This window comes from Camelus bactrianus, chromosome 5 (genome assembly GCF_048773025.1).
Source record: "Camelus bactrianus isolate YW-2024 breed Bactrian camel chromosome 5, ASM4877302v1, whole genome shotgun sequence".
In the NCBI taxonomy this organism is placed as follows: Eukaryota; Metazoa; Chordata; class Mammalia; order Artiodactyla; family Camelidae; genus Camelus; species Camelus bactrianus.
In genome coordinates, this window is record NC_133543.1 from 57,567,024 (window position 1) to 57,588,404 (window position 21,381).

Below are 21,381 nucleotides of genomic sequence, written 5' to 3' on the forward strand. Positions count from 1 at the left end.
TGAGTTTCTGATACAATATGGATTAGTAGACTATCTCCAGAATAGTTTTCAGGCTCAGGAATTTGGGCTGTTCCAGAGTCTATACTGAAAGCTTGATTTACTCCTTGAAGAAACAAATGTCTTCAACTCAAAAGATTAATTTTTTAACTAAGAGTCCAGAGATATAAGACTGCCATTCAGTGCTTATATTTTACAGTTTATCCTTATGAATTAGATTAGAAGAAATTCTGTAGACATATGAAACATGTTAATATTGAATTTCTTGTGCCAGTAACTAGTAAACTATGACACCTCCTCAATTAATGTGTCTCATTTGAAGTGCAAGTTCTGGTTTTCCCTGTGACAGGAAAGAAATATGGCTTAGTTCCATAAGAGTAAGTTTTGCAGAAATCTTTTGATGTGTTTCTTATAGGGACTATGTTTTGGAGAAGATGGTTAGACTGAGAAATAGGTTGCTTTTTAACTTAGTGCAGAGAATTCTGCTAAGTAAATAAGACTAATCAGAATGGTTGTTTTTTATTTTTCAGGTTATATATTCAAGTAAATCCTGGTTGTAGTATCATTAAAGGGAAGAAATTGCCAGCAATTTGACTTAGTCAGTCTTATACCCATGCTTGGAGGTCACTGTGGTTATTTCTTCTTTGCTCAGATAAAACAAAGATAGTGGTGTTTATTTGTCCATAGTTTCTCATGTCTTTTTAGATGATTTACTGAAGTATAAAGTACGAGTCACGTGACGTGAGAGTTTTTTTTTTTAAAGTAAAAGCACATTTATCATGGTAAAAACAAAATCAGTTATTTCATTAACTCCACTTCAAGTAAGCAGTTTCTGAATTTTAAATTCCTTTAATGTATCATGAACCCACGGTTAAAATTACTTGGTAAAAATATTCCCTCTGAGGTTAGTTCTGATCACCTACCACCAGGGGTCACTTTAGCTCAAGGACCCTTTTCTCCTTTCCTCATCTATGCAGAGCATAATTGAATAACATTGGAGTGAACTTAGAGCTCAGATTCTCAGAATTTGTGATGTCTTTAACTTTTAAAGGAGATTTTTTTCAGTTTTTAAAACATAACCTAATTTTAGTTATAGGTATAGTAACCCAGACTGAATGTTGTTTTTTTAAGAATAGTAATATTATTTTGGTCTTTTGATTATAAGAACTCATATTTAATTAGATATTATGACCATTAATTTAAAATTCTAGGAAACTTTTCCTCCTTTCTTTTTTAGAATGCTGCAAAGTGATTTGCAAATTATCACTTGCCATAGACTCATAAAGCAATCTAGATGCTATGTTTTAATTTGAGTGCTTTGCTTATGAGAATTTACTTGTGACAATAACTGAAAAACTTGATTCACTGACCTTTTAAAAAATGTGGCACTATTAAACCTTGAGACTTAATAAAGCTGGTGGTTTGATTTTGGTAATTTTTAAAAAGCCAGTGTTGAAAATGAATCTAATATTTATTATCTAGATACAAAAAGCTTTATTTAGCTTTTTATTCTTTTTTGACAGTATTAGTCTGTAACCGTCCACTCTGCCTCAGTGTAAATAGGAATAATGGATGATGTCTGACTAGTTTATGTGACTCAGCTGTCAAGTTAAAATCATGTTCAATATAATTGAATGTCAGTGCCCTGGAGTAAGTTTCTTACTTATTTTTCCAATTTTTTCATTTGAAAATTTTAAACACACAGAAATTTTGAAAGAATAGTACAGTGATCATCTTTATATCCACCTTGTATGTGCAACAGTTGATAACTTTTTGCTCTGTTTGTTTTGTATATTTGTGTATATGTTTTCTAGACCATTTGAAATTAAGTTGCAGACATCATGACACGACCTCTGAATACTTCAGCATTCATCTTTTGAAAGTAAAGGTGTTCTTTATAGCTTCAATACCATTAGCATGCCTAAGAAAATCAGCAATAAGTTTTCCCCCTATATTTCTTTTTTATTAATTTTATACAATTTGTAAAGATTATTTTTTATTTACAGTTATTATAAAATATTGGCTATATTCCTTGTGTTGTAAGTATATCCTTGAGCCTATCTTATACCCAGAAGTTTGTACCTCCCACTTCTCCACCCCTATATATACCTCCTCCACTGCTTGAAACCACAGGTTTGTTCTCTATACTTGTGAGTCCAGCAGTAATTTCTTAATGCCATCTAGTATTCATTCTATAATCAGTTATACCATTTGTCCCCAAAATGTATTTTGTGAGTAGTCTTTTCAAACTAAGATTTTATCAATGACTACATATCATATTTTAGTTGTTTCAGAGATTAAATTCCAGTAAAAATATACTAAAAATGTAATACACTTTTTTTTCCCATTTTCTGATATATGTGTTCCTATGCAGATTGTTTTCATTAATAACACCTGCTATAGATACAAGTGCAGTAGAATCTGGGTGGCAGTAAGAGATGGAATTTACAAGTTGTTGGTAGGAATTTTAAAGGATTGTTTTCCTAATAATGACAGAATGGCTCTGAATTCTTTCTCATATTTTACTGGTGTACTTAAGCCAAAACATATACATATGTATGTTATATGATATTCTATTTATTTTATAAAGAAAAGAAACTTGGCCTAATCAGGCTTCATATGTTTTACTAGAAGTTGATGTGCCTGTTTTAATAAAAACATTTCAGAAAAATTGATTTTCTTTTAGTATTAGAAAACTGGTAATGTTTTTAGAAACATTAACACAACTACAAAGATACCATTATACCAGATTTGAAAGTATTCAGGTTGTAGACTTTTAATTTTATTTTATAAATATTATACTTTAATAATACTGCAAAACATAAATAAGAAAGTTTGCATATAATTTTTGCTTCAAATATGAGTTTAAAACCTTGTGTGTAAGTATGTGTGTGTGTTTTGTGATTTTTTTTGGAGGCTGTGTGGTGTATTTGACATATCATTCATCTAGCAGTCAGGATATCTTGGTCCAAGTTCTGTCTTTACTGTTTTGCAGTCATCTGACCTCAGGCAAGTCTTTTAACCTCTCTGGTTCTTGTGTCCTCATCTGTAAAATGGGGATAAGACAAGTTCTGCTACCCAGACAGGATTGTTTCTTACATTAAATAAAGACATATGAAAACAGCTTGTATACAGTAGGATTCTATAAGATAGAAGACAATAGGTTATTGTTGTGCTAAGTACATAAAATTGCCTAATACTGTTTCTTTAGATTTGGCAGTGATTAAAAATATATTTCTCACCTTTAGTATCAAAGATGGGTAAATAAATTATACAGTGTTCAAAAGAAGACTTTAGTCCTTTTTTGGGTAAAATAAAATGTGTATTATGAGTGGTTTTATAACAGTAAGTATTTGTTCAATTAAAAACACTTAATAGCAAAAATGTTATAACCCACAGTTAAGGTATTGCTAAGTTTTGTTCTTTTGAGTGATTCTCATAAATATCAACATTGTATCGATACAAATTTTATTGATAGTGCTATTACTCAGAAGATAAATGTTTTAAAACTTTATGACATTAGTCTATATTTTGTGGTCTGAAAGCAACCTCTTGGTGGAAGTTTAGCCATGTTAAAAATTTGTGTAGAATATAAAAATCTTACTTAGGGTGAAGCTCACTTTAATTCTGTGGAAAAACTGTAGCTAACTTAAACCTTGCTAGCATTTGTATGGTAATGTTTTAGTATCATAAAATTAATATGAATGTCTTCCTCAGTTTTCTTTCCTTATAATTTTTAGCGTGTCCCTACATAAATATAACACTGGTGCAGTTTTAGATACATAATATTATGCTTCAAGTTTTGTTGCTGTTTTCATACAAGTAACCTTGAAATGTCTTAGAATTCTGGATATTGTCTGATAGTTTTTGTCTTTAAAATAGATTATGAAAAGGAATAAAAAGAACAATTCCTTGAGTTATCTGTGAAGACATCACAGATAAATTTTTAAAGTGCTTTGGTCAACAAAAATGCTACCATCATCATCCTCATTTTAAAAGAATAGAGTTCAGTGACACATTACAGTTCATCAGTGGCACACTGCATGAGGCATTGATTTTAGTCTATAAAATGTGTACTTTGTTCTAAAATAATCCATTTTGAGGCCTCTTATTTCCTTTAGGTATTCCATAGGTCTTTGCTAGGCATCAAGCAATCTTGTTGCAGATAAAGATTTTGGCAATATGTGTATGTATGTATTGTGTACCTAGATTTCTCCTCTCCAAATGTTTTATAGAAGCCTTTGATGTTTCATTTGTTGTCATAAAATTATATGAAAAGTTAAGATTTTTTTTCTTGTATATATCCTTAGTAACTAAGCTCTTAATCTCAAATACAGAAAGATGACAATCATATTCTACTTGTCTACCTTATTTACCATATTAAATTTGTATCACATTATTTTTTCTTTTTAAAACAGAGATGTGCTCCCGCATCTATTCGCCTCATGGACAACCAGCAATTTCAGTTTGGTAAGGAGTGGTAATTTTTAAATTTGCTCATTAAGTGACAAATATTTATGAAACATCAGTTATGTGCCAGGAAGAGTACTGAGTACAGAGCTAGAAAGATAAACGTCATAGTGTCTGTCCTTCAGGAAGCTCTCAGTCTAATGAGGATAGACGATTACATAAATGAATGGGTGCAGGATGTTGGAGGTGCCCTTAAAGAAGACTGCTCTGGATACCCGGGGTGCAAATAAAGGAGTGGTTGTTGCTGCTTGATTCTGCTTAAGGTTGTGATGGAGAATGGGGAAAGGCTTATTGAAGGAGTCATGCTTAAACTGAATCTTAAAAGGTAAATTGCAGTTTGCCTGAGATGGTATCTACTTTCCTACCAAATTTCTGTTCACTTAACATCAAAATATGTGAAACTGTAAAACCTCAATGGCATGTTTGAACTTCACATAGCTCTGTGTGGCTCAAATAGAGGATAGGGTGAGAGTGGTTACAAGAGATAAAGCTAAATGGGGGGGCTAGAGCTTTGCAGGATAGATTTGGATTTTATCTAATCAGCAGAGGGATATCTTTGTAGAGAGAATACAGTAAATCAGCTTTATATCTTAGAAAGCTCATTCTGCTAGCATTATGCAAGCTGGATTAGAATGGTCCGAGCATGAAGGAGGAGTTTAAACTGGTCAAAGGGCAAATATTGGGGGCCTTGATCAAGGCAGCAGCAATGGAGAGAGAAAGGGATAGATTTTTTCAAAGAATGGTTTGCCAACTGGATGTGGAAGGTTAAATAAAGGGAAAAGTTTAGGGCAACTCCTGATGTCTGATTTGACTGATTGGGTTAAGTGAATAACAATCTAGAAGAAGTGATGATTTGGGGGAAAACACATTACAGTGGGTTGTATTTAAGGTGCCCAGGGTATATTCATGTGGAGAATTCAGTAACAGGGAACCAGGGTTTCTTCTTCTTCCTATTTTGCTTAAAGTACTAATTTATCATATCATTCCTAGTTTTATTGCCTCTGAATTTTTCCATATGATGAAATTTAGTTTGGGATTTAAATTTATAAACTTTAAGTACCCTCAAAATAGTCCCCGAATGATTGCTTAGTGATAAATACTAAAGGCTAAGATAGGCAGGCTTTTGTTTGGTTTATGAGTAGCTTAGATTTAATTTAGGGAAGAATGATTATTATAATTATATTAGAAATTGAACTAAGGAACTCAGATTAATAACATATCAAGAATTCCTTTTAAGATTGAATTCTTTTAAGTCACAGCTTATATTTCTTCAAGGAGATTACTTTCAAAATACTATACTACTGATAAAAGTAAGATAAATATGTCCTATAAATAATGAAATAGTTAAATCAAATGAAAATCAAGCCTCCTATGTGTTTTGGCCCAGAGATCTAGGTCTCAAGAGAGCCATGTATCTGATTAATAAGATTGTGTTAATCTGTTTATATGCAATTATTAGTAGTAAACTGTGTTAGACAGATACCTTTTTAAAATCAATTATGATATGGTCAGATCTTATTTATAACTGGGATCCAAAACAATTTAAAATGAAGGTTTAAAGAAAAGATTCTTCTGGCTATCTCTCTGTTTCACATCCTTATTACTATATGTAGGGACATGATATAAGGTTGGTTCTGCCCTCTCTGGTCTCCTCTCCTTCTGTGCTTTACTTGACCACCAAAGTGATCCTTTGGAATTACAGATCTGATCATGCTTCTTAGCTGTCTATAACCTTTTTGATTTCTCAGTACCCATTAAAGCCTTCTTATCTATATATCCTGACATGGCTTCATGATAAACCAACTAGAGATTAAGTTTTTAGCACAGCAAGTGATGTCTGGGACCTTGTGCCAGCTGTATGGCTGATTGGTCATTTTTGTACTACATTGGTGATTAACAAAGCATAAGCCTTACTATTAATTGTTTCTTTAAGAAATTAATTTTATTTATTTATTTTTAAATTTTTTCTTTACATTTTTTAAGCAACTTTATTTATTTTTCAGGTTTTTGTTGTTATTGGGGGAGGTAATTCGGTTTATTTATTTATTTTTAGAGACAGTACTGGGGATTGAACCCAGGACCTTGTGCATGCTAGGCATGCACTCTACCACTTGAGCTATACTGTCCCTCCCATTGTTAATATTTTTATTACCACCCCTTCCCTGGACACATCCCTTAATATATTATATTGAAATGATAAGTTTTCAGCATATTGGAATTATGTATATAATTGAGTACATTGTAATGATCTACGTATTTTGCCTGTGAACTAATGTTTGTCAGATTTAGGAGATGTTTTGTATTAATTTTTATGTGTCCTGCACCTGTTACATAACAAGCACTTACATTTTGATTGACTAATCATCAAATTAGCAAAAGAGGATAAACAAATCTTGAATAACATATAGAGTAACACTAAGCACATTATCAGCAGCACACAACCATTCCTCATGGTAGTGTTCCCAGTTTATAAACAGCTCAGAGGCTAAATATTTTGACCAGAGTCCACAAGTCATATCTGGTAGAGTTGGGGTTGAACCCAAATCTGTCTGACTCCAAAGCCCAAGACTTTTAACAGTGCTTTGAAGCACTTCTGTAAAATATAAAAATTTATTGAATCCTTTTAAATTATTTAATTAACACTGTAACAACACAAAATTCACTAGTAAAACTGTCCAGCTAGTAAATTTAGAAACTAGTTCCTTTGTTTACTATATATAATAAAACAATATTTGGAATATATTTAGAATGTAATCAATTTAATAGGTAACATTAACTTAAGAATAAGTAAAAGGTAATAATATCCTCTTAGTTAATTTTAATGCTTGACCCACTTAAAAGTATCACTTTTATAATAATTATGTTACAGAGCTATCAGATCAACTCAGTGTTAGGGATATATGTTATGTGACTAACTCACACTGGTGTTAATAGAAGTTATGCATATAAATTTTAATGTGATAAGATGAATATATACCCTTAAGGATTATTCTACATCAGAGTAGTAACATTTGGAATCCTCATACATTGTGTAAAGTATGTGGATGTAAGTAAAGTAATTTGTATGAGGAAGTAAATTGAATGAGGAACAGATACACACACTCACATTTATGTTTATGTATTTGTTTCTAATTGAAGTTAAAGTAGGATGAATTCCATTTGGGACAGGAATTGAATGTTTTGGTGATATGTTATTTTTAACTTTACATATGCTAGAAATGGTATCTTTTAAAAGCACTGGTTATACTAAAGAACATCTCTGACGGGTTACAATAAAAGTAAAAGAAATCCCCAAACAAACCTCTTGTGATCCAGGATCTCAAAAAGATTACTAGGTTGGTTGATGGCTATCTAATCTGCCCTTATTTTTTTTGTTTTTTTGCTTTGTTCAGTTATAGTATGGATATTCAATTCTTAACTTCTGGTTAAGACTTGTATTACTTGGTCTTTTATGTAATACAATTTATTATTATAATCTGTAAGAATGTAGTAAGTATTATACATTCAGATTCTCATTTTAAAAAAGTTAATGAATGGGAAAAAAAGTCTGCAAGTTACAGTTTTTTCCCCCCAAAATCAACCTCTCCCTCTTTCTTTTTCCCTCAAAAAACTTGTTTGCTGTTTGCACCTATTTTAAAGAAGGGACCTACACTCTAAAAACAAAATCCCCAAACTTTAAAGCTTTTTACAAAAATGAAATTTTTATTTGGAGATAATTTTAGATTTACTCAATGCTTTAAAATTCTTTATACAAACTCTATATAAATGGCATGCCAAATTTTTCTAGACTGTGCTTATAACACTAAGGCCAGATGCATGACTCTTAAATTTAACAGTCATGAGAGTTAAGAAGTTGCTACTCTGAAAACAATGAGAGAACAATAAAAGACTTTCACTCAATTAAGCTCAATCCTCAGGCAAAGATGTTAATTTAACAGACTCTGAGACACCATTTGTGGTTTTTTGGCAATTTTAACTCTCCGGGTGTGATTAAGGAAGCAATTACTAGTTTTATGCCAAGAATTCTAGATGAATTAAGAATTAATTAAGAAACAACCTTAAACTTGGCATTGACTCCATACTTGATTATAGTTCTGAATGGTTTCTGCATAATTAAGAAAATGGAAGTAGAATTAGCCACCATTGGTTGTTCCTAATGAAATAAAAATTAATGAAATGATTTTATATGTATAAACTATACCACTGAAAGATAACCTAAACTATGTGTCATATTATTTACATATAGTAATTTGAGTTTAGGAAAAAAAAACCCAGAAGGAGTTTTATAAACCAAAAGTTGTTTGTGACTTTTGAAAGATAAAGATAAAAAATGTAGATCTTAATGCCAGTGTGTTATAGATATAATATAAGGAGATTTTAAAAACTAAAGTCATGAAAATGTTCATTTTCTTTAGGGTAGTAAGTTAAAGTAGCCTCTTGCTCTTCTGAAAAATACAGAATTTGCTATTAATTTAAAATATAAACATTATTTTCTTCTTAGGTCATGCTCTTAAACCTCAGGTTTCCTCTATTTTTACATCATTTTTGGATGGATTAAAAAAGTTTTATATTACAAAGGTAAGAATTTTTTTTTAATGCTTAAGATACTAATTTTGTTTTCTACCTTTTCCTCCCAACACAAACCTGTCATGTTTTTCCATGTTGCTGTATACATTTCATAGTTGTTATTTTTCATGTTGGAATAAATATTTAATCAAAAAATCAATTATGCACTCAATTTCAGAAAATTTAAAATCTTTCCCAGATTTAAAGTTCTTAAAAATAACAGTACATTAAATAGTTTTGTACATATAACATTTTTATAGTTTGAATTTTTTTTTCATAGTTGTATCTGGAAGTGGAATAAAAGTATGAGTTTTTTTTAACTTTTAACTGGTAGTAATGCATGTGTGCCATTTTTTGGTTGCATCATATGTGGGATTTTTGTTATGTTTTAAATTTACTGAATCCAGTGGGGAAAATAGTACTTTATTTTAGTTGATATTTCTTGAAACTCCAGTGAGACTGACCATTTCCTTGTATTTCCTAGATAAAATTTTTGTGTGAATTAGTTGAATGGGGTTATTTTCTAGGGGGAGCAGCTCCATGGGGTCTTTATTGTTTGTTTTCTTTTGGGAGGGGTGTTTGGTGTTTTGCTGTGTGCCTTTTGAATAATGAAATTATTAAATGCCTTTGTCATAAGTGTTGTAAATAATTTTTCCAGTCAGGTGACTCCTTTTTAATAAGGGTTCTTTCTTTTATTTCAGTGCAGAAGTTTCTAATTTTTATATCTTCCCTGTAATTATTTAATTACTTTTAAGCTTAGAAAAGCCTGCCTTCCTCCAGAACAATGATTAGGACAAATTTCTTCTCTCTCTCACCTTTTGTTAAATAGGAATTCAAAATTTTTATCTTTATTACTGTTTGAATTTATTTCAATTTTATGATGTGAGATAAAGAAATAAATTAACCTTCATCTCTTGCTCCCCCGATTGCTAACTAGTTGTGATAGCACCATTAACTAGCTTATCCCTACTTTTATTACACTGATTTTCTATGTCTAAGACATCTTCTTATATACTTATCTAAGAAAAAGACTCCTTTTTAATGTACTGGATTCTTTTTAATGAGTTTTTGTTCTTGAAAAATTAAATGGATTTAATTGCTATAGATCTAGTTCTCCCTCATGTTTATAAGATTTTTTCTTGTTATCACCGTCATCTATCTGAGAAAAATTTTTAGAAACTCTTCATCATTTTAGGAAGTTCATCGAGTTTTTTGATTAGAATTGGAATAAACTAATATATTAATTCGGATAAGAATTGACTGATTTATAATATTTAGTTTATGCATTTGGAAACATGTTTCTCTCATCTTTTTTCAGGCATGTTTTCCTAATAAAGTTATATATTTCCTTTTAAGATTATTCTAGGTATTTTAATTTTATACATAAAGTCTCCTTTGAAAATATTACTTAACAAGTTATCGGTGGTATGTAAGGATGCTGTTGGTTTTTATTCCCCTACCCCCACATCCTGTTACTTTATTATATTCTGTCATTTTGGTAGTTTTATTTGATTCTTTAGTACAGTTATAATTCTTACAAGTGTATTTGTTGTATTTCGATACCAATATGTCATTACAGTTGACACCATGGAATACTCTGAAGTGAAGTGATTTTCCATAGTACTGTTCTATTGTAGTGACCTAAATAGGTGCATTAAGCATTCTTTTTGATTGAGATGTAATGTAACAGAGGTCAAATTTTAGAGTTGATGTGTTTGAGATCAGATCAGAAGAAAAAAAAGCAAAATGTATTTTGATTTACTGTTTTGTAGGATAAAACTTACCTGTAATTTTTTTTGTAGTTTAAAGGATTTGATCCAAATCAGCTAAGTGTTGCTACATTACTGTTTGAGGGGGACCGTGAGAAGGTGCTTCAACATGAAAAACAAGTGTATGACATTGCTGCAAAATTTGGGTATGGCTTTAAGTTCATAATGTCAAGTGAAAGTTAAGCTGAAATTGTGATTCTTCCAAGTGGTTGTTAATGTACCCTTTTTAGTGTTTAATTTGTGGTAACATATAATAGTCAACTTAAAATGTTGTGTTGGTTTGCACCTACAACTTGTAGGAAGCTAGATTGGTATGTTGCTCTTACTTGTCTAATCATATATGTAATATACTGAATCTTTTATTGTATTTTTCATTAATGCTGATTTTATAATATTTGCTGTTTGTTGTGCTAAGTGAAATAGGAAAAAATTCATAGTCATGTTATTTAGTGGTAGTAGTATATGTATAAAACATGCTATAAGTATGTTTTTAAAAGGATATTGTGTTTAATCAAAAGTATTTGATAAATTATCTATATTCCACCTCCTGTCACTTACTGTTTTGTGCTGGTATAAAGAAACAGAAAACATTTCACATCTATAACCAACTGAATAATGATTGGGTGGTTTCTGTCTGTCTGCTTGATGGATTATAAGATTGATCAATGAGAACTATAGTGAAAATAACATTTATCAGGACTAAATTTTTTCCTTTCCTTTTTAAGTGTGTAAACTAATAGTTTTCTGGATAAGTCTTTTTTTCCCACCTGGAGCTTAAAATATGTCAAATACATTATCCTTAATCTGTGTTATTTGTAAATATTTACTTTTATTTCTTTCTTCCTTTTTTTTTTTTTTTTTTTTTTTTTGCTGTGCTTTATGAGAACAAATGAACACCTAATTTGGAGCCATGTGTCTTAGAATGCTCCACTTATGTATTTTTCTGTTATGTAATATTCAGCACTTTGTATTTAGGATTTTCTGAGCTTAGGGTTAAAGTGCAGTATTCTTAGAAAAAGGTCTAATCTTGAGCTTAATTTTTACTTTACTTTTATACTGTTTTTGAGCATTGGAAAATAATCTCTCAGTTTTATTTTTACCCTATTCTGAAATTGGCAAGTGGAATTTCAATTTCTTTAGTAAAAGATAAAATTCATTAATTTTTCAATTTTTCTTCTCCATAGTACCTTTTTTGGTGAATTGTTGATGTTTTAACTAAATTAGTTAAGAATAAATGTGCTATAAAAATTCATTTAATGACCAGATGGCTTGGATTTCAGGTTATCTCTGAATGTTTTTAAATATGTACATGTACCTACCTATCTTTTAGTTTCCAAGTTATGTGGAGTACATGTACAATTTGATCTTAAAACTCTTAAAAAATCCACAATATTAGTGAGAAACAATTAAGGAGATTTAAATTAAAACCTTTTATATCTAAATTAAATATTTTGTATCTATCTAGCCTTAAATATTAGAGACTGAAACTTTAAAAAAATTTTCTTTATATATTTAAATATTTATCTGGGATTTCAAAATTTTCCAGAGTAATTTATATGGAAATGGATGCTATAATATTTGAATCACTATATGTAAAGTTAAATTTGCTTAGTTTCACCTTACTACCCCTCAGCTCAGCCTTCAACACACACACACAAATTGCACATTGTAGGATCCATAATTATAATTCCAATTCAGAGAACCCAGCAAATCACTACTATTTAGTAGCATGCCGCATTTCCTGTTAGACTGGTATGGAATGATGACAAAATGTCTTTTGTCCTAACACACACATAATTTCTATAGGGCATGACCTATCTATTTTGGGGCATCACCATTGATGACTGTTATATACTAGAGGCTTGATTAAATGTTTATTGAAAGGATTAATGAAATTGAATACTTGTTTTTCCCTGATATCTTTTATTCTACTTTATGCCTAATTACTATGCCACCCTTAAAACAGTATATTTTAATCTTTAGGTATTTAATCAGAACCATTTTACCAGTTTTATTTAATTTAAGCTACCAACTATTATGAAATGGTTTTTTGTATAATTCCAGTTTTGATTTTCTCAAATAACACCAGCCATTTACAACTTAAAAGAAAGAGTGGATCTTTCTTAAGATGAATCCTTATCTCTTTAGATACTAATAGTGAGGTTCCAGAACTATTGATTTAATTTCATCCATTTGCATATACTAAACAAAACTTACATCAAATTCATCCATTAAAAATATGTTATAATAAATGAGGTATCTATTTAAAGCAAGAGTAAAGCATTAAAAATTTAGACCCTGATTGGAGTGTCTTTTTTTTTTTTTTTTTTGCTATTGTTATTTGCTACTTCTTAGTTATGTTATAATTAGTTTCTTAATATTCTTTCATCTGTCTCCCTTCACTTATATGCAGAAATCTGTGTTGAACAACCCCAGGCTATAATTAGGCAGATGACTTAGGGCTCTTGATTTTTTTTGATACTTGAATGTATCTTCAAGTGTTTTTCTAGCAGAAGTCCTGGTTTTCTCCCATTTCTCTCTGGGCACTGGCTCTTTGTTCTAATCACAGAAAGATTCAAGGATATTTTCCTTATTTGAAATGCTACCCTGCCAATCCTCACTCAGTCATTTCTCCTTCTCCATAACTAGTTGGAGGACAGCACTAAGTTTCTTTCTAATGAAGTTTTCGTAAGTTAGTTTAGCTTATGTATTTTATTCCGAATTAGGGCATTGTTAATCTATTCTTTATTTTCTGTTCTTTTGTTTTATTTTCTGTTTCCACCACCTCATTAGCTTTAAATTGATTGTTTTTAATGAAGTGCTCCCAACAGTTGAGAACATTTTTGTGTGTTATCTTAACCATTTTTCCTTTTTGCTTTCCACTCCCACCCAAACGCTGTTAAATACCTTTGAACACATATGATCCAGCAGAACATAATAGCCAAATGTTAAAAATAATACTTTGGTTGTTTATCTATGTTTGCCAGTAATGTGCTTCAACTTCTCTAAGAGCTAAGGAGAGTAAACGTTACCTGTCACCAATCATGACAGATGTGTTGACATTTACCATAGAACTCAACATAATATGTTATTGTTAATTTTAAAGGGTTATATTTTAAGTGTTATTTTTAAAGTGCTTAAGTTGTTTAATATAATTCAGCATGCAAATGATTAGGTTCACCAGATGGCTCTTCTATATAAAAAGATAGTCTCTCATTCTTTTAGTAGTCTTCCCAGCCCTTCCTCAGGAAACACTTTTAAATTTGTTTAAGAACCTTGTTCGTTGATATTTGAAATTTGTAGTGGGACTCAGGAAGTAAGGGATTGATGTTGCTACTGTAATATACAGGCAGTTGAGTCTAAGTATAGTTTTTTTTTTTTTGACTAGCTGCAAAAGTGGCAAGTTAGAAGCGTTTAATTCCTCAGCCCTACTATTGTTTACACATTGTGTCTTAAAGTAATTCTGGCTAGAAGATAGATAGTTCCAAAAGCTTAAAAAAAAGAGAGAGAGAGAAGTTCCAAAAGCTAAATTTGCAGGGAAACTTGTGGTTCAAAAAAGCAAACCCAGAATAACTTTTTTTCTTTTGTGGGGTTTATGAATTTAGAATGGACATTCAGTTTCCTCCTAAAGCAAGAGTCACACTAGATTCCAAAGTAGATTCCAAAGTATCTTTTTTCTTCCTCCTGCCAGATATTAGAAGAGCGTCTATAGAAAAGTGGCTTGACCTGGGACTGCAAAGTTGGACTTTTCTTATCCTGATGTATCAGGATAATGTATCTTTTATCAGTAGGCCTGATATGAGAGAGACAGGCCTACTAAATGTTCATACCTGTTACTTCTCACCCGGTACATGCTTAGAATGCACCTTCTCAGATTCCCAACAGTGGTCTCTTGCACCCTTTCCTAGTCTGCACGCTACTTTGCTTTCCTTCTACCAGTAGGCCCAGGATGAACTGTGTCTATTTTCTAGATCAGTAGGGTTTTTTTTCTCTCTTGGAGTTGGTGTCTGACTCTGTTTCATATTTACCTGAGATATGGGTTCATCTGTTTTCCTCCAAGCACTTACCATATCGGTTTTCTGACTAGTTTCCTTTTTGTATCGGAACTTTGTTTGACTCCCTACTTCAACCTCACATCCATACACATCTAACTCAGAATTGTCTTCTGTTTCTTCTTTTCAGTCTTAGCTTCTTGACCTAAGTTATTACCTTTGATCATTAAAATTGTAGTAACAAACAACCCCCTTTATTTCACTACACCCTGTCCCCATGTAGTTATAGACTGGAGCTGCTCCTGTCAAGTCTTTGCCACTCCTTCTGGATGTCACTAATTCATGTATATCCAACTATAATACTGAGTGAGGAAATCTGATTTTGTCTGTATTTCCTAGCTTAAAGTTGTCTCACAGTATTTGTGCAGAATGAGGGTACATCTACATTGTATTATTTACTTACTATCAAATTCAAGCAAAACATCAGGAGAAGAAAGGATTTAACTACAAGGTGTTAATAGAATTCATAAGAGAAATGAGAAGAGGCTCAAAGCACAGAGGTTCAAAACCTGAGTCTTAAGCAACACCACAGTTAAGAGCTCAGCGTCCTGAGTCCAAGAAGGTGCAGTTAGGGTATTAAGAAGAGAGACATGAAAGTTAATCATCAATTATGACCCAGGAAAGCCAGAAGAAAAGATATTTTTCTTTTTCTTTGCTTTATTGAGGGATTTTTAGTGGGTGCTTTGAGGGTTTGGGGTAAGTTTTAATTAGTTGACTAAGACTACTTAAAATTTAATTTCTGCCTGATGATGGAAAAAAACAAAATTAAAACCTCTCTACTGAAGGTAGTGGAAAGCAATAATAACTCTTAGTCTTTTAAAATAAGAATAACTTTCACAAAGCAGAGAACTTGGACTGAATTATATGTTATATGAGACTAATTCTAACTAGATCATCAAATACAGTTTCTATGGATAAAACTACTTTCCAGTTGAAATGGATGTGTTCATAGTAAGACCTTACCTGTTGGTCTTGTGCTTATCTATATGTTGTTTCATAAATGTTAATATTTCTGTGTAAGTGTGTTTTGTCTGTCATTTAAATCATAAGTCCCATAAAATAAACATCATGTCTTAATATTCCAAATACTATGTGCTCATATATTCAAGGAACTTCTTGGTATTTGAAAGATCCTAGTCAATCACTGCAAATTTTTATATATGAATAAGACTATAGTAATACATGAATTTATGAATAAGAATGTAATGAGTAAAATAAGAGTATTTTAAGTATCTTATTATGTTTGTGCAGATTATTTTAGCTTATTTAGCTTGTTTCTCATGGCTAATTCTCTGTTCTTTTGACAATATGGGTAGAAGTAGTTGAGTTCATATCAGTCACTTTTACTAGTTTCGTGGGTATAAAAGTTTAAAATTAATTACCAAACTGAATATTGAAAATGTTTTCAGATTTTTGTTACCCAGGCTTAGTCTCTTGACAGCTCTTTGATATGTTTATGATAAATGAGATTAGAATAAAAATGAGATGCAAGGTAATATATGTTAATCTGTTAAGCACTTATCCTGAGGTATATTGTATCAGTTTGGTTAGTTTTATATATTTTTAATAGTTCATTTGAAATATGTTGACAGTTTGTTCTTTAATTACAGTGGGTTGGCAGCTGGAGAAGATAATGGACAGAGAGGTTATTTGCTGACCTATGTCATTGCATATATTCGAGTAAGTTATCTCATATTTCTCTTGTCAATTTATGTTGCAGACAATACTTTTTCTTACTGTGAGTGAATAAAATTATTTTCTTTTCTTGAATTTCAACCTACTGTAATTTAGCACATCATTTACATGAATCCAGGGTTGTTCTACCTTATTAAATTTTCTTTCATATCTTTGCACTTCTGTGGCGACTTGTGAATTGCTCTTTTGATATTAAAACAGAATTGTACTCTGGTTAAAAAATGTAGTATTATAATTTACTTGTTATGTAAGCATTCTACCTTGTAAGCTATAAAATATATTTTCCTACCAGAGATTTCCTACCAGATGTTCTGTCTATTTAATCACTACAAAGAGAGGCACTGTATTTTCTAATTTGCTTTTATAGAAAAGTTGATTTTAAGTAGCTATCTTCTTCTTTCTCTAGTCCCCCCACTCCCTGACTTCCCTACCTCCCTGCTCCTTTGATCCTGTTGATCACTCTTTCGTATTGCTCAATTTACTATTTAGGCCACTAAAAATCTCTTCTGCTCGTCTTCTCTGCATGTACATAGACAGTTCCTGAATAGAGACTGCATTCACTAGAGAAATATTTGAGTTTCTACCGTGTGTCAGGCACTCTGCCGGGTGCCAAGGGCACAGAGGAAAACAAGACAAAGTTCTGTCCCCTTGAAGGTTGTGTCTCATGCTTGGGGCCACTTTCCCTTGCTATTAAGAGATAGGTAGTAAACAGCCCAGGAGGTTAAATTAGAAACATGAAATACTACTACTATGGATTCTTCAGTTCCTATTATAATTTCTTGATGTTGTGTATATATCTTAACAGGACTTGGGTTTGGAATACTATATATTAGGAGAATCTTTTGAGACTTCGGCTCCTTGGGACAGGTAAATGAAATAGAATGCCTGATGTTATTAAAATATGCTATACAGGTTGCTGAAGTAATTTGTCTTTGTGTGTGAGTATGTAAACTTTAAAAATTTTGTAAGGAAACACTGAAACAAGGTAATCACTTTTATTTGAATTAGTATCTTCATCAGAATGTATATTTACAAGCCATTTTTTTGGTTCTAGACAAAATTGTCCATGTCCCATAGAAGGAAGTTATTATTGAAGTTTACATTTTAAAGAATTTTATTGAACACTTAATGCCACTATGTGGTTTTACTTAACTTTGATTTAAAATTAAGTGATTAATATGCTTAAATGTTCTCTAAAATGTCTCCCCAAATTATAACCTTCTTTTGTATTATATCATTTAGCTTTTGATGTTCGTATGTGTACTGTTAAGCAAGATCTTAACTTTAAGTGATTTCTGAAAGAAATCCAGTTTAAGAAATTGTGGATAATTTCTGTTTTTTAATTATGCATACATATATATATATATGTATATATATACACACACACACACAAATATTGGTTAGGGAATTAATAATAAAAACTGATTAGAAAATGTAAAGTGGTTTTATTAAAAATAGCCTTGTGAATTAACTCATCCAGTAATAAATTCTCAAGATTGGTAGTACATTTTTATTCTGGTATACCTTACATTTTACTTTTTGTAAATAAAATTTACTATTTAAAATCTACAGTTACGTATATAGGATATAACAAATCCCCCTGAATACACCTCTTAGATATTACCTATCTTAACATTGTTTTTTGTTGTACCCTAACCTGTTATTTTACCTCCCCCAAAAAACTTTTTACTTTTTTCTACATTGTCTTCATCAACTGTGGGTTATGACTTCGTACACTTATGCTCATATTCCATGCATTGTAAGATAATAATCAAATTTATAGTATCAGTCTGTTAATCATAGCATTCAGTTTTTGGTGCTGAATTTTAATAAGGGGAATAAATCTTGTAAATAAAAAGAATTATTAACTCTTTGACATCTGACAATTTTGAACAGCAGATACAGTTTGGGGGTTGTTCATAGTTGTCTCAAAGACCATTTTATTTCAGTCTTTAATTCCTTTCCTTACTGGGGAAAGTGGGTTAGTGTAGTGTTAGTTCTTCAGTATTACGAATTTCCGCCATCAGTTATTACTAACTGATGATTGCCATTTTGTCTTTTTATTCTTCCAACTGTGGGAGCTAATCATGCACTGGTCTTTTCATTTTTCTTTATCCTTTCCTTGTATATTCTTACATATTTTTTAACTCACTGACTATTTATTTTTATATAGGATTACATACTTGGTTTGTTTTCATTTAAAGCAACATTTCAGCTGAAGTTTTAATAAATAAAATTAAGGGAAAACAGCTATATTCTTCACATAAAATTTACATGTTACCATTTAGCAGCTTGCTTTTTCTTTCAAACCCTTACCTGGGTAGAGAGCATGTTTAGCAGCAATCCATGGGATCAGGGTCTTCAACCCTCATACATTATTAAGTTGCTTGGGGCTTTCATGCATAACTCTTATAAGGGATTATTGGGCTTACTGGTTTTTATGTAATCCTCAGTGGTCCTAGCACAATGACTACACCTGTTAGGTGTTCAGTGAATATTCTGCATAGAGTCCTATGAGTGAACTCTGGAATAGTGTAAGAATGCAGCTTATAAAAATAGCCAAGAGATCTGAGTTGGAGATTTAAAGATTTTGGAGACACCATGTTGGGACTTGTGATTAAAACCAAAGGAAGAGGGAGGGTATAGCTCAGTGGTAGAGTATATGTCTAGCATGCACAAGGTACGAGGTTCAATCCCTAGTATCTCCATTAAAAATAAGTGAAATAAATAAATAAACCTAATTACCACCCCCACAAAAAATACCAAAGGAGCATAGACAATAACTTACAGTAATAGGGATGAAATAAAAAAAGAGGGCCTAAGAAAGAAGTACACAGAACCCCAACGTTTAAGGTATACATTTAAGTCTTGCCAAGGAGACTAAGGAATAATATCTAGATGAAGATTTGGAGGAAAACCAGTGATGTAGAAGCCCAGGGAAATTTTTTTCAAGGAGGAAATGGTCAATAGTGTTAAATTTGCTAATAGGTCAGGTAAGAATTTAGAAGTATACACAGTTATGTTTATTTCCTATATAACAATTGGTCCAAATGGACTGTATTGACTTTTGCACAAGTCCTGTGAGAAAATACTTTCAGAGCTCCCTCCCTGCAAATCATTTTTAGAAAGTACCTTATTGAGGGTTAAAACTATTCAGTCCTATTCTTTGTTCCGTTTCTTCCTGATGATGATGATGATGATGATGATGATGATGATGATGATTATATATTGTTCTTATTAATGTAGCGCTTGAATTCCATTTTCTAGAGTCACGATAAAGAACTTGTTACTTTTATAAATTTGTAATGTTTATTAACCCTTGCAGATATTAAAGCTTAGTAGATTTTATTTATATTTAAAGCATTTGTTTTATGTTAGATTTTCAAAATAAAGACATTAAATTTCAATAATCTAAATGCTTTATGAGAGATTTTTAAAAAACATGTATCCTTACCATGCCATAAGTGAGGCATAGATAGCATTGATAAATTGTATCTGCCTGTAGCTCTCACAGAATTAAAGCAGAATTTAACTTGAGTGCTGTTTTGTAAAATCAGAATTTATAAAACTTTCAGATGCTGTATTTATAAAAGTAAAATTTGGCATGCTAATAAAACATTAAAACCATTTATATTTATATTTTAATCATATATTCTTTGTTTTTATTGGAAATATGGATAACTTTAATGTGTTTAATAAAGCACAATCCATTTAAATGTTATTGTTTTTATCAAGTTGGCCCAGCCTTTAAGTTTCTTTAGTGTCTTTTCCATTCTTATGATTCTAAACAGGCCAAGGTTTAAAACACATAATCAAATGTCAATATGTAGCCAGAATATTTATTGGAGAATAAAATGGCTTATATATACCTTAAGAGTTTTATTTCCCAGTTGAAACAAAATATATAGTTATAACAATATGTTACAGCTAACACTAAAAAATAGATTAATATTGCTAAATATTATCAATCCTCCCTCCTCTTTAAGAACTATGCTTCACTTATCTGTTTCATTAATTTTTAATATTAAACTGTCTAGCATGACCTTATACATAGTTCATGACCGGTAAGTCTTTGTTGAGCTGGATTTTAGCTTAGTGCTTGGAAATAGGCTTTTGAACATTTGGTATGACTATAAACTATGACTATTAACTAAATTATTTTTAAATTAAGGAAAACTTAGATGTGGATATAGATTGGTATTCCTATAACCCAGAATTGAATTTTCATTAACTTTTTTTTTGAGCTTTCATTTAAGTTTTTAAAATCTTGAAATTAAGATTTGTTTTGAAACTGGATTTTTCTTAGTATGGGAAACTACCTTCAGGAGACTCGAGTATGTTCCTCTGATTTCTATCTTTCCTATGGCAAAAAGGGAAAGGACTTTGCTCCCTTGGGGTTACGAATGGAAGGCTCAGTTTGAATGATCAAGGCTCTTACTCATTCTTGAATGAATGAGTATGACAGTTTTAGTTAAGAGAATTTCTGACTTGAAGTATGCCAGTAAACCAGGATTATTATAATTTTTATAACATATGAAAACCTAATATTGATTCAGTTATGTTTTCTAGGGTTGTAGATCTCTGCAGAAATGTAAAAGAAAGGATAACAAGGGAATGCAAAGAAAGGGGTGTTCAGTTTGCTCCTCTTTCTACATGCAGGTGAGTTTTTTTAAATTGTCCTTATACTACTTATAGGTTAAAAAAACCTATTTTTAATTAATGGAGAAATGTAATTTGTGAGCTGAGAGAAAGCTTCAGTCTGTTCCACCATGAAACTTTACTAAGCTTTATTTGCCGCCTTGTTAGGACTGTGCCACTGGGATTTTACAGTG

At 31.3% G+C, this 21,381-nt stretch overlaps 1 protein-coding gene across 1 annotated transcript in view; it reads left to right on the forward strand.

The window, feature by feature from the left end:
• Nucleotides 1-21,381, forward strand: part of AGPS (alkylglycerone phosphate synthase) — a 119,878-nt gene that overhangs the window by 72,821 nt on the left and 25,676 nt on the right. Inside the window, exons 12-17 of the mRNA XM_010959957.3 lie at nucleotides 4,416-4,467; nucleotides 8,969-9,045; nucleotides 10,836-10,948; nucleotides 16,465-16,534; nucleotides 17,355-17,416; nucleotides 21,119-21,208. Coding sequence (XP_010958259.2) covers nucleotides 4,416-4,467; nucleotides 8,969-9,045; nucleotides 10,836-10,948; nucleotides 16,465-16,534; nucleotides 17,355-17,416; nucleotides 21,119-21,208 — 464 coding nt within the window. The remainder of the gene's footprint in view (nucleotides 1-4,415; nucleotides 4,468-8,968; nucleotides 9,046-10,835; nucleotides 10,949-16,464; nucleotides 16,535-17,354; nucleotides 17,417-21,118; nucleotides 21,209-21,381) is intronic.